The sequence below is a fragment of the Rutidosis leptorrhynchoides genome, chromosome 2 (genome assembly GCF_046630445.1).
Source record: "Rutidosis leptorrhynchoides isolate AG116_Rl617_1_P2 chromosome 2, CSIRO_AGI_Rlap_v1, whole genome shotgun sequence".
Lineage (NCBI taxonomy): Eukaryota > Viridiplantae > Streptophyta > Magnoliopsida > Asterales > Asteraceae > Rutidosis > Rutidosis leptorrhynchoides.
Window position 1 is genome coordinate 703582301 of NC_092334.1, and position 13387 is coordinate 703595687.

The 13387-nt window shown below is 38.4% G+C and overlaps 1 protein-coding gene across 1 annotated transcript; it reads left to right on the forward strand.

The window, feature by feature from the left end:
• The first annotated feature begins 1400 nt into the window (after positions 1 to 1400).
• LOC139894680 (pre-mRNA-processing-splicing factor 8A) lies at positions 1401 to 12406 on the forward strand. The gene is made up of 25 exons (XM_071878084.1): positions 1401 to 1918; positions 2607 to 2730; positions 2840 to 2932; positions 3053 to 3443; positions 3531 to 4020; positions 4156 to 4946; positions 5071 to 5156; positions 5235 to 5417; positions 5509 to 5823; positions 5901 to 6660; positions 6758 to 6884; positions 6989 to 7230; positions 7325 to 7448; positions 7530 to 7719; positions 7854 to 7961; positions 8056 to 8309; positions 8429 to 9045; positions 9151 to 9257; positions 9346 to 9600; positions 9963 to 10436; positions 10530 to 10691; positions 10865 to 11062; positions 11157 to 11435; positions 11525 to 11767; positions 11858 to 12406. Exons 1-25 carry the CDS (start codon positions 1611 to 1613, stop codon positions 12047 to 12049), a joined length of 7113 nt encoding a protein of 2370 aa, XP_071734185.1. The 5' UTR covers positions 1401 to 1610; the 3' UTR covers positions 12050 to 12406.
• Positions 12407 to 13387: the final 981 nt, after the last annotated feature.

Sequence of the window (13387 nt, forward strand, 5' to 3'; positions counted from 1 at the left end):
TAAATAAATAAAGATACTTAATTTAAAATTTTGGGATTTTTCCGAAGACTTTTATCCGCCACTGATTAACAACGGAGCACGAAAATTATCCATAAATGTGGATATCGACTGAATTGATAAAAGTTATGATGGCTCACTGTTTTCATTATTAAGTGCAACGTTTTTTTTATTTATTTATTTAATAGGTAATTGATTCTTTAGAAAGTGATAATAATTGGTTGGCTTTTACTGTTTTAAATTATCAATCAAACACATCATATTTCTATATATACATATAGATATTATATATTCAAGGTACCTATGCATATAAATAAGATATATAAATATATACAAATTACACTTACTTGATCAACCTTGAACATCACTTGCAATCATGAACCAAACCGCCACCACCCATAACAGCCATGATCCGCCAAGAAACCACCTTAGCCACCTTACAACTATCTAACTATTTCTCTCTCTCCCTCTCCTATTTTCTACAAACCGTTTTCTCTTATTATCTCCATGTTTCTATCAATTAAAGCAGCTGCAAACTTCAGCTTTCATACTACTGTAAACATCGAATCAAACAAGCCACCACAACACCACCATCACTTTAAATCACTGTTGTAGCTGTCTCATTTTTTTTCTTTTCTTTTAATTTCTGTTTCTGCGTGAACAATAGAAACGCTGCACCTGCACCTCTGATACATTTAACCTTTTCTGTTTCTTCTTGTCCTCTTCGTAAACCCAGTTCGAACAACAACCTGATAAGTATAACTCACATCGGAGGTTTCAAGATCTTTCGGCGGTTTCAGCGGCGGACGGCGGGAATCTTGAGAGGTGGAAGTGGTGGTTAGGTAAGTGGAAAAATCACCTTAATTATACGGAGCTCTTCGTGCTGATAACGTGTTATGATTTAATATTGTATATGACATATATCTTACTAATATGAGGGAAGATAGAAGAGATTAAATTCTTATTCAAGAATGGTGTACCTACTGATTACAATCGATAACATACTTATAGTACAATAATTTACTGTGCAGTTAGGTGGAACAGTAATATCCGTGATCCACCAAATATGTTGATTCACCAAATTTTACTTTATCAAAAGTGTCGGCCACTACACCATGACACATGACTTATAACAAATATCAATATGTTTGTAAAAACAACGACAAATTTCTTTTCTCGGAATCTTTGGTTTTAGGGTTCGTTAAACTAAATTACTTTAATATTTACATTAACTTAATACCTAAAACATATTCGTTTAAGCAAACATGTGGTTTCACGGGTAATACCCTAATCTCTAACAAGACTCGACCACGTATTCTAACCACGGTTCAAACCGCCTTAACCCTCTTTATATTTACACACCCTTCTAATCCCCGCTGATCTTATTTCCCTCATTTCGTTATTTTGGTACTCCACACACTCGCTTCCGTACCGAGATCCGAAACCCTAGTACCGCCATTAAAAACCTCACAAAACGCACCTAGCTCCGATTTCATTCATAGTATAGTTACACTAATCAAACGCACTTTCACTTGCGGTTGATTCCGTTTACAAACTTTGTTGCAATTTCGTCTTCTCAATATCTAGGGTTTATGATTAGGTTATAAGGAACCATGTGGAATAACAACGGGGAACCGATGTGGAACAATAACGGTATGATTGCACCGCCGGGGACTGGTGGCCCCCCGCCTTTAGCGCCGCCGGGGACTGGTGGTGCTGGTGGCTCAATACCACCACCGCTAGCTGCACAACCGTCGTATACTGTGTTACCGTCTCCTGCTGAATCTGAAGCTAGGTTAGAAGAAAAAGCTAGGAAGTGGATGCAGTTGAACTCGAAAAGATATGGAGATAAAAGGAAATTTGGTTTTGTTGAGACTCAGAAAGAAGATATGCCTCCTGAACATGTCAGGAAGATTATTAGGTGAGTTTTATTTATCTGCTCGTCTTCAATCTTGAACTGGATGTGTGTTTGCTAAAGTAAATCTAGCTTCATTAGTTATATATATGATTTCGTGCTTGCAGTTCATACTATGATGGCGTTGGAGTTGTCTCTATGGCTGCTTACAATTAAATTGAGCATAAATCACTTATTAGATATTCATTACACGTTAGTTGGTGTTTGTTAGCTTTGAAACTATTAGTCTATGCATTAGATTGTTAGCAAACTTGCTATCTTTTTTCTTCCTGTGGAACTTGGAAAATGTTCAAACTATATTCTGTAAATTTCACCAGTTTTTTTCCTGTCTAGACTCTAGTTAATATATTTTTCTACATGTATATGACATTATGAAGCTAATGGCCTATAATTTGTAAGAGAACTTTATGGTCATTAGGTACAGGATTCATGACACGTGTTTGATTTCTCATTTTTGATTAGTTTTGACTATATCGTCAATCGTTTGGTTTGCAAACGTCTATATTCTATAGTTTCCTGGTAGTTAATTTGCAGTAATTAAGACTTTTACTTTCTTTATCCGTGTCACCTGATTGTCTATAAGTTGGCTAAGACAGTTGAACCTTCTATTTCTTCCAGTCTTATTAGGGAAGAAACCATGAACTGCGTACTTTCCGGGATGAAGATCTAATTATTCTAATTTGTTTCATTATAGGGATCATGGTGATATGTCTTCAAAAAAATATCGACATGATAAACGTGTATATCTAGGGGCTCTTAAATTTGTTCCTCATGCAGTCTACAAGCTTCTAGAGAATATGCCAATGCCTTGGGAACAGGTACACTTTTATTTCACTCGTTTGTCTCCATAACCTTCTTTTTCCTGATGTCATGACATGCTTTACTAACTTCTGTTTCTTAATATGAATTGATCCTTTGTTTGCATAGGTCCGTGATGTTAAGGTGCTATACCACATTACTGGTGCAATCACGTTTGTGAATGAGATTCCATGGGTTGTTGAACCAATATATCTGGCTCAGGTATGCCTTCATGTACTTTTGTTGTATTATAGCACTTAATAGTTGGCTCTTTGTTTAAATTAGTTTAAGTTGCTTGCTCATTTTAGAGAAAGAATTTGATTTTGATGAATTTATATGCAGTGGGGGACTATGTGGATTATGATGCGAAGAGAAAAGAGAGATAGAAGGCATTTCAAGAGAATGCGTTTTCCTCCATTTGATGATGAAGAGCCTCCATTAGACTATGCTGATAATCTTCTTGACGTGGATCCCTTGGAACCAATTCAGCTGGAGTTGGATGAGGAAGAAGATTCGGCTGTGTATACTTGGTTTTATGACCATAAGCCTCTTGTGAAGACCAAACTTATCAATGGACCAAGTTATCGAAAGTGGCATCTTTCACTCCCTATCATGGCTACTCTCCATCGTTTGGCAGGCCAACTACTTTCTGATCTAATTGATCGAAATTACTTTTACTTATTTGACATGGAGTCTTTTTTCACTGCCAAAGCTCTCAACATGTGCATACCTGGTAAGTTTTTTATTAATGTGTTTGAGCAAATTGATTATCTTGTGATTCTGTAGAGCATGTTTTTTAAAGATTTTTTGTTGTATGTAGGTGGTCCAAAATTTGAACCTTTGTATCGTGACATGGAGAAAGGCGATGAAGATTGGAATGAGTTCAATGATATCAATAAACTGATTATCCGATCGCCTTTGAGGACTGAATACAGGATTGCTTTTCCTCATCTATATAACAATAGGCCAAGGAAGGTAAGATTATGCGTGTACCATACACCAATGGTTATGTATATAAAAACAGAGGATCCGGATTTGCCCGCGTTCTATTATGATCCTCTTATACACCCCATAACTTCCGCAAATAAAGATCGACGTGAAAAGAAACCCATCGAAGATGATGAAGATGAGGAAGATTTCTGTTTGCCAGAGGGTGTTGAGCCTTTGCTTACTAGCACCCCGTTATATACTGACACCACAGCTGCCGGTATTTCTTTGTTGTTTGCGCCCCGCCCGTTTAACATGCGGTCTGGCCGGACGAGACGTGCTGAAGATATCCCACTTGTGTCTGAATGGTTTAAAGAACACTGGTATGATTCAGTATCTGTTAATGGTTTATTATATTATCTTTATCTATTTTAATATTTTATAATTTGGGTGTATTTTGGACATGTCATTTCAAGTTACCTGCTGATGTTATTCAATGTGGATTTTTGTTTTTGCAGTCCTCCTTCATACCCAGTAAAGGTTCGGGTCAGCTACCAGAAACTATTGAAGTGTTTTGTTTTGAATGAGCTGCACCATAGACCACCTAAAGCTCAAAAGAAGAAGCACTTGTTTCGGTCTCTCCAGGCGACTAAGTTTTTCCAGACCACAGAACTTGACTGGGCTGAAGCAGGCTTACAAGTTTGTAAACAGGGATACAACATGCTCAATCTGTTGATTCATAGGAAGAATCTCAACTATCTCCATCTTGATTATAATTTCAACTTAAAACCGGTTAAGACTCTTACAACCAAGGAGCGTAAGAAATCACGATTCGGAAACGCTTTCCATTTATGTCGTGAAATCTTGCGTTTAACAAAGCTTGTGGTTGATGCGAATATTCAGTTCCGGTTGGGGAATGTGGATGCTTTCCAGTTGGCTGATGGTCTTCAGTATACTTTCTCACACGTTGGCCAGTTGACTGGTATGTATCGTTACAAATACCGACTCATGAGGCAGATTCGGATGTGTAAAGATCTGAAGCATCTGATATATTATCGGTTTAATACTGGGCCTGTTGGAAAGGGGCCCGGATGTGGCTTTTGGGCTCCTATGTGGAGGGTGTGGTTGTTTTTCCTTAGAGGTATAGTGCCTCTACTTGAGAGGTGGCTGGGAAATTTACTTGCTCGCCAATTTGAGGGGCGACATTCTAAAGGGGTGGCTAAGACTGTTACAAAGCAACGTGTTGAAAGTCACTTTGATCTCGAACTTCGTGCAGCTGTGATGCATGATGTCCTTGATGCCATGCCAGGTTATACTCTTAACTATAATATAATCTATTTGTGATGCCATACTTCGCTAGTTTTGTTTTTGTTATAGTTAATTTGGAATAGAAGTTAGCTCTGAACAATCTTTAATTTTTATGATTTATTCAGAGGGAATTAAACAGAATAAGGCAAGAACCATCTTGCAGCACTTGAGTGAAGCATGGCGTTGTTGGAAGGCGAATATACCTTGGAAGGTACCTTTATGTGAACATTTTTCTCACATTTATCATGCATTCAGTGTTATGTTTTTCATCTAACGTTGGTGTTTATAGGTTCCTGGTCTACCGGTTCCAATTGAGAACATGATTCTTCGTTATGTGAAATCAAAGGCTGATTGGTGGACAAATGTTGCTCACTACAATCGTGAACGTATAAGAAGGGGTGCTACTGTTGATAAGACTGTCTGCAGGAAAAATTTGGGGAGATTGACTCGTCTTTGGCTGAAGGCAGAACAGGTATGTATATCTGTGTGTGTATTTATATATATGTCAATGACAAAAGGCCTTTGGTATGTACTTATTATATGATGTTATGTCTTTTTTATAGGAGCGACAACACAATTATTTGAAAGATGGTCCATATGTGACCCCAGAAGAAGCTGTGGCTATCTATACCACCACTGTGCATTGGCTGGAATCAAGAAAGTTCTCACCCATACCGTTTCCTCCACTGTCTTACAAGCATGACACAAAGCTTCTGATTCTTGCTCTTGAGAGACTTAAAGAATCTTATAGTGTCGCTGTAAGATTGAATCAGCTTCAGAGAGAAGAATTGGGTTTGATTGAACAAGCCTATGACAATCCACACGAGGCGTTATCAAGAATAAAGCGTCATCTTCTTACCCAACGTGCTTTCAAAGAAGTTCGTTCTTGACATGCTTTTTGTGTGTTTATTTTCACATTTTCATATCTGAATATTAAGCGGGTTATTTTTTGTAGGTTGGGATTGAGTTCATGGATCTATACAGCTATCTTATCCCAGTTTATGAGATTGAGCCGCTTGAGAAGATCACAGATGCATATCTCGATCAATATCTATGGTACGAAGGCGACAAGCGTCATCTCTTTCCTAATTGGATCAAACCTGCAGATTCAGAGCCACCACCACTTTTGGTTTATAAATGGTGCCAGGGCATAAACAATTTGCAGGGTGTTTGGGACACTGGTGATGGGCAGTGTGTCGTGATGCTTCAGACAAAGTTTGAAAAGTTCTTTGAAAAGATTGATTTGACTATGCTCAACAGGCTTCTACGACTGGTCCTTGACCATAATATTGCCGATTATGTGACAGCAAAGAACAACGTTGTACTGTCTTATAAAGATATGAGTCACACAAACTCGTATGGGCTGATACGTGGTCTTCAGTTTGCTTCTTTTGTGGTACAGTACTATGGACTTGTGTTGGATCTTTTACTTCTGGGTTTAACCCGTGCAAGTGAGATTGCTGGCCCACCACAAATGCCTAATGAATTCATCACTTTCTGGGACACCAAAGTTGAAACACGACATCCGATACGGCTGTACTCACGTTACATTGATAAAGTTCACATTCTTTTCCGTTTCACGCACGAAGAGGCTAGGGATCTTATCCAACGTTATCTTACTGAGCACCCTGATCCTAACAATGAAAATATGGTTGGTTACAATAATAAGAAGTGCTGGCCCAGAGACGCAAGAATGAGGCTCATGAAGCATGATGGTAAACCATTTATTTAATGTTACACATTACATGCAGTAGGGGTTTCTTAATTGATATCCGAAACTTATTTTGTTATTTTTTTTTATTTTTATTTTAGTGAATCTTGGGAGAAGTGTCTTCTGGGACATGAAGAATCGTCTTCCTCGAAGCATCACAACCCTGGAGTGGGAGAACGGTTTTGTTTCTGTTTATAGCAAAGACAATCCAAACCTGCTATTTAGCATGTATGTTTCATGATCCTTGACAACTTATTGTACCTTAGTTTTTTTCTCTGAAAATGACCTGCTCTTTACTATTTTATAGTAACACATGTATTCACATTGTGCAGGTGTGGGTTTGAGGTTCGTATTTTACCAAAAATAAGGATGACTCAGGAGGCGTTCAGCAACACAAGAGATGGAGTTTGGAATTTGCAGAATGAACAGACAAAAGAGCGTACAGCAGTTGCCTTCTTACGTGTTGATGACGAACACATGAAAGTTTTTGAAAATCGTGTTAGACAGATTCTCATGAGTTCAGGGTCTACAACTTTCACAAAAATCGTTAACAAGTGGAACACAGCTCTAATAGGTGCGGATTACAGACTTCTCTATGATTTTCAATTTGTTTCCTCATGTATCTAGTAAATAATTAATTAATAGTTTTATTAATATTAATTTTGCAGGCCTGATGACCTACTTCCGTGAAGCAACTGTGCATACACAGGAACTTCTGGATTTGCTTGTCAAATGTGAAAACAAGATCCAAACCCGTATCAAGATTGGTTTGAATTCAAAAATGCCAAGCAGGTATTCGTCGAGTCTAATTTAAGTTGATGTGTAGTATGTTGATTTTTTAGCGTATGACATGTAATACTTTTCTGCTTACAGGTTTCCACCTGTGATTTTTTACACACCCAAGGAGATTGGAGGTCTGGGTATGTTGTCAATGGGACACATATTGATTCCACAGAGTGATCTCCGGTACAGTCAGCAGACAGATGTTGGGGTGACACACTTTAGAAGTGGAATGAGTCATGAAGAAGACCAGTTGATTCCGAACTTATATCGTTATATACAGGTATTGGCTTCTAATGCCTTTGTAATTGCTTCTTTAGCTTTTTTGCTAGAGTTGGCTTAATAAATTTTGCTGTTAAAAAAATACATGTTATGATACTGTACGTGGCATCTGACTGCTTTTCTGTTTTTTAACAGCCATGGGAGAGTGAATTCATTGATTCACAACGTGTATGGGCAGAATATGCTCTGAAGCGCCAGGAAGCTCAGTCACAAAACAGGCGTTTAACACTTGAGGATTTGGAAGTGAGTATATTGCATATGATGTTGTACATTATTCAATCTTACTTGTAAAATAATTGATATGTGTATAAAGTAACACTTTCTTATATTTTGTCAGGACTCATGGGATCGTGGAATACCAAGAATTAATACCTTGTTCCAAAAGGATCGGCACACATTAGCATATGACAAAGGATGGAGGGTGAGGACAGATTTTAAGCAATATCAAGTTCTGAAACAAAATCCATTTTGGTGGACCCATCAGAGGCATGATGGTAAACTTTGGAACTTGAATAATTACCGAACTGATGTTATCCAAGCACTTGGTGGTGTTGAAGGAATTCTGGAGCATACATTGTTCAAGGGAACATAGTACGTTTTAGTATTTCTTTCCAATTTCTATTCAAATGTTATACGCACGAGTTTTCTATTGTTTTTTTGAGTTTGGATTACCAGAACGTTATAGTGATCCTTTTCTTATTGTTTTACAGTTTCCCAACTTGGGAGGGTCTGTTTTGGGAGAAAGCATCAGGTTTTGAGGAGTCAATGAAGTACAAGAAGCTGACTAATGCTCAGAGATCAGGGTTGAACCAAATTCCAAATCGTAGGTTCACACTTTGGTGGTCACCTACTATCAACCGAGCTAACGTTTACGTCGGTTTCCAAGTGCAACTGGATCTGACTGGAATTTTCATGCATGGAAAGATTCCCACCCTTAAGATCTCTCTAATTCAAATCTTCCGTGCTCACTTGTGGCAAAAGGTCCACGAGAGTGTTGTGATGGATCTTTGTCAGGTGCTGGATCAGGAGTTGGATGCGTTGGAGATCGAAACGGTGCAGAAGGAAACAATCCATCCGAGAAAAAGTTACAAAATGAACAGTTCTTGTGCTGATATTCTTCTATTTGCTGCACATAGATGGCCCATGTCAAAACCTAGCTTGGTAGCTGAGTCCAAAGATGTCTTTGATCAGAAAGCAAGTAATAAGTATTGGATTGATGTGCAGCTTCGTTGGGGTGATTATGATTCCCATGATATTGAGCGTTATACCAGGGCCAAGTTTATGGACTACACTACGGATAACATGTCCATCTATCCATCACCAACAGGTACATCATTGGAGTTTTGTATTCCTTTTATAACGTGCTCATTTGTAATTTTTTTTTATTGTTTGTTTAGCTTAGCCTAAAGCTTTTAAATTTTTACACTTGTAGGGGTGATGATTGGTCTAGATCTTGCATACAACTTGCATTCTGCTTTTGGTAACTGGTTCCCTGGATCAAAGCCACTACTTGCTCAGGCTATGAATAAGATTATGAAGGTAAGTGTCTTCTTTTGGATATTTTGGCTGCTTTAGTATTGGGGATAAAGATTTAGGTATGCTGAACTTGATATTTTTTGCTATGCAGTCAAATCCAGCTCTGTATGTGTTAAGGGAGCGTATAAGGAAGGGATTGCAGCTGTATTCTTCGGAGCCAACTGAACCGTATCTGTCATCTCAAAATTATGGAGAAATCTTCAGCAATCAAATCATATGGTTTGTTGATGATACAAATGTGTATCGTGTGACCATCCACAAGACTTTTGAAGGAAATCTAACAACAAAACCCATTAATGGTGCTATTTTCATATTCAATCCGCGCACAGGGCAGCTATTTTTGAAGGTATTTCTTTTCTGTGACATTCAGTTCTTGATAGAGTTTGCATAGTGAGCATATCTGTTGGGTTAGGTATTGGGTTAAAATAGACAAGGGTCTAAAAACTAAAAAGGCCATTAGTTTCTGATCACAGAAATGATTTCATTGAGTACCACTCTTAACTATTTGAATGAGATGATTGATGTGAATAAAAGATATACTATTGGCCCATTATTTTTTAGTTTTGCTTGTTTGACCCGTTAGTAGCAAAAATAACTTGTATCGACCCATTCATAAGTAAATGGGGCGATTTGGAACCAATAGTTTTGGATTAAAGTTTTGAATATACCATTGTAGTTTTACTCATTTATTTAACATTTATTTTGCAGGTTATCCACACAAGTGTGTGGGCAGGTCAAAAACGTCTTGGTCAATTGGCCAAGTGGAAGACAGCAGAAGAAGTGGCTGCACTTGTTCGTTCCTTGCCTGTTGAAGAACAGCCTAAGCAGATCATCGTCACCCGTAAAGGCATGTTGGATCCTCTTGAGGTCCATTTGCTCGATTTTCCAAATATTGTTATCAAAGGAAGCGAGTTGCAGCTTCCATTTCAAGCATGTTTGAAAATCGAGAAATTTGGTGATCTGATTCTCAAAGCATCAGAACCACAAATGGTTCTCTTCAACATATATGATGATTGGTTGAAGAGTATATCTTCATACACAGCTTTCTCTAGGCTCATTTTGATTTTGCGCGCTCTACATGTAAACAATGAGAAGGCAAAAATGTTGCTTAAGCCTGATAAGACAATCGTCACAGAGCCCCATCATATCTGGCCTTCCCTTACGGATGATCAATGGGTGAAGGTAAGTCTCATAAATTTTTGAAGTTGCATTTTTATAGAACTGTGTGTTTTTTCTTATTGTTCGAACAGAAGCTAAGGGCTCTATTTGGTGTAGGTTGAAGTTGCTTTGAGGGATCTCATATTGTCTGATTATGCGAAGAAGAATAATGTGAATACTTCAGCACTAACACAATCCGAGATACGTGATATCATACTTGGAGCTGAAATTACTCCACCTTCTCAGCAGCGTCAGCAGATAGCCGAGATAGAGAAACAGGTAATTACTTGCTAAAAGTTTGCAGTTTTATTAGCCTATTACATAAAATGATCTTGTGTATGATAGTTCTTATTGTGTATAATTTGTTATGAAGATTATGCTATAATACTTGGTAATAATCACATCAAATTGGCTTGCTAACGTTGATGTTATATTTGGTTTGTATCCTCCAGGCAAAAGAAGCTAGTCAACTGACGGCTGTCACCACAAGGACCACTAATGTTCACGGTGATGAACTTATTGTAACAACCACAAGTCCTTATGAACAAGCTGCATTTGGTTCCAAGACGGATTGGCGTGTGAGAGCAATATCAGCTACAAATCTATATCTCCGTGTGAACCACATATATGTAAATTCAGAGGACATAAAGGTAAAACCAGTTACACACTTATTTGTACTAACCTTTAGTGTATTTATGTTTCAAAGATCTTATATCTTATGTGTTGGATTTAATATCTGTGCAGCAAACAGGGTACACATACATCATGCCGAAGAACATTTTGAAGAAATTCATATGCATTGCTGACTTACGAACTCAAATCGCTGGGTACTTGTACGGTGTAAGTCCACCTGATAATCCCCAAGTGAAAGAAATCCGGTGTATCGCAATGCCACCGCAGTGGGGTACTCATCAACAAGTTCATCTTCCATCTGCTCTCCCTGAACATGACTTCCTTAACGATCTTGAACCTTTGGGATGGATGCACACTCAGCCAAACGAGCTCCCTCAGCTTTCACCTCAGGTCTGTTCTTAAATTTTATGACATGATTTTTTGGCCTAATTATTTATCTTTTGGCAGCTGATGATTAAGCTTGTGAATGGATTTTGCAGGACCTAACGTTTCATGCTCGGATTTTGGAGAATAACAAGCAATGGGATGGGGAGAAGTCGATTATACTGACTTGCAGCTTCACTCCGGGTTCTTGCTCGTTGACTGCGTATAAGCTGACCCCCACTGGTTATGACTGGGGTCGTGCAAACAAGGACACCGGAAGTAACCCTCACGGTTACTTACCGACGCACTATGAGAAGGTTCAAATGCTTCTGAGTGACCGTTTTCTGGGCTTTTATATGGTAAGGAAGTTTTTAAATTCAGTGTGCATTGTATATACAGTATGTACTTTGTCCATGTTGCTAAACTATGCTCTTGAATTTGTGGCTCAGGTCCCTGATAACGGTCCTTGGAATTATAATTTCATGGGGGTGAAACATACTGTTAGCATGAAGTACGGTATAAAGCTGGGGACTCCACGAGAGTATTATCATGAAGATCATAGGCCGACCCATTTCTTGGAGTTCAGCAATTTGGAAGAGGGTGATGTGGCCGAGGGAGATCGTGAGGACACTTTTTCTTAGACGAAATCCTCAAGTTCTAGTGTGCTGGATTAAGAGGTGACTCTTAAGCTGGAAGTGTTTCATCTCCACTTGTTATACAACAACGTACTCCAATGTAAATATGTCTTTTGATTATCCTGTTATTATATGTATCTTCCAACCTGGTGCTAAGGTACTGTCATAGTGGCATAATCTGAGATTTTGTACGTCTTTGACGACTGTGTTTGTCAAGCTATAACATTGTTGAAGCTTAGATAATTGACTAAACGGTGGAAAACTTTATTGTTGTGTTTTGTTAGGGTTTGCATACTGCATTTATTGTTCCACCTCAACCTAGCTTCGTAAGTGGTTAACTAAATAATCAAGCTCCTTTGTTGACGCTTGTTATGAGATTCAACCACCTTAAGAATAGTACAGAGTAATGCGTGGTTAACTACATAATCAAGCTTATTATTAGGTTAAAGCATCTTATAACATTCTACCATTTCACTGGTCACCAAAATGCACAATGCGTGGTGAAAGAGCATGCTAACAATTACGAAAATGTAGGGATATATCGTCAAACGCCTTGGGTTTAGGGGCATCCTTACCAATTTCCCATATGAAATAGGTCTCATTATGAAAATGTTACGAGCTCAAGGTTCAAAAATGTAACAACCCAAACCATACCGCGTATAAAACCCCGTTAAATTTCATGACAAAAAAAAAATTTGCTGACTGACCCATTTGCGCGGCGCGCCGACAGGTTGCGCGGCGCGCAGAACCTGTCTGGCAGCCCGCTGTCCCGTTTTACTTAAAATGCCAAAATGTTTGACCCGTTCCCGACGTTTTTAGCCAAAACGCTTTTAACCATGAATTCATACATATAAAACTAACACGTTTAATTAATAAAATTAAGTTTACGAAGCGGGTCCCACATCGACCCATTTTACCACCTTAAGTACCAAAATACAATTTTCGACTTTAAGACTTTAATACAACACAAAGCCGAGCATGGCGATCGGGGATACGCTACCCAATCCTAAACGATCCAAAAGCAAGTCTCTAAAGCAAGCTATGAAAGTCTTCTAGTCCTCGCACTTACCCGAGCCACCGTCCGCATGAAATCTATAAAAATAATCAACAATGAGAGGGTAAGCTAGTGCTTAGTGAATGATAATATACTACATACATATATATGTATAAAATGAATACGCCACACAAAACAAATACCGCATACCGAAGCATCCAAGTATAAAGCGTCTACACTAAGCATACCGTACGATCTAAGCAACGAGCTAAAGATACAACACAAAAGATAGTCCACCAACGACAAAGTAAACATCGCCAAATAGCTACACCCGGAGGGTTAGCTACAAC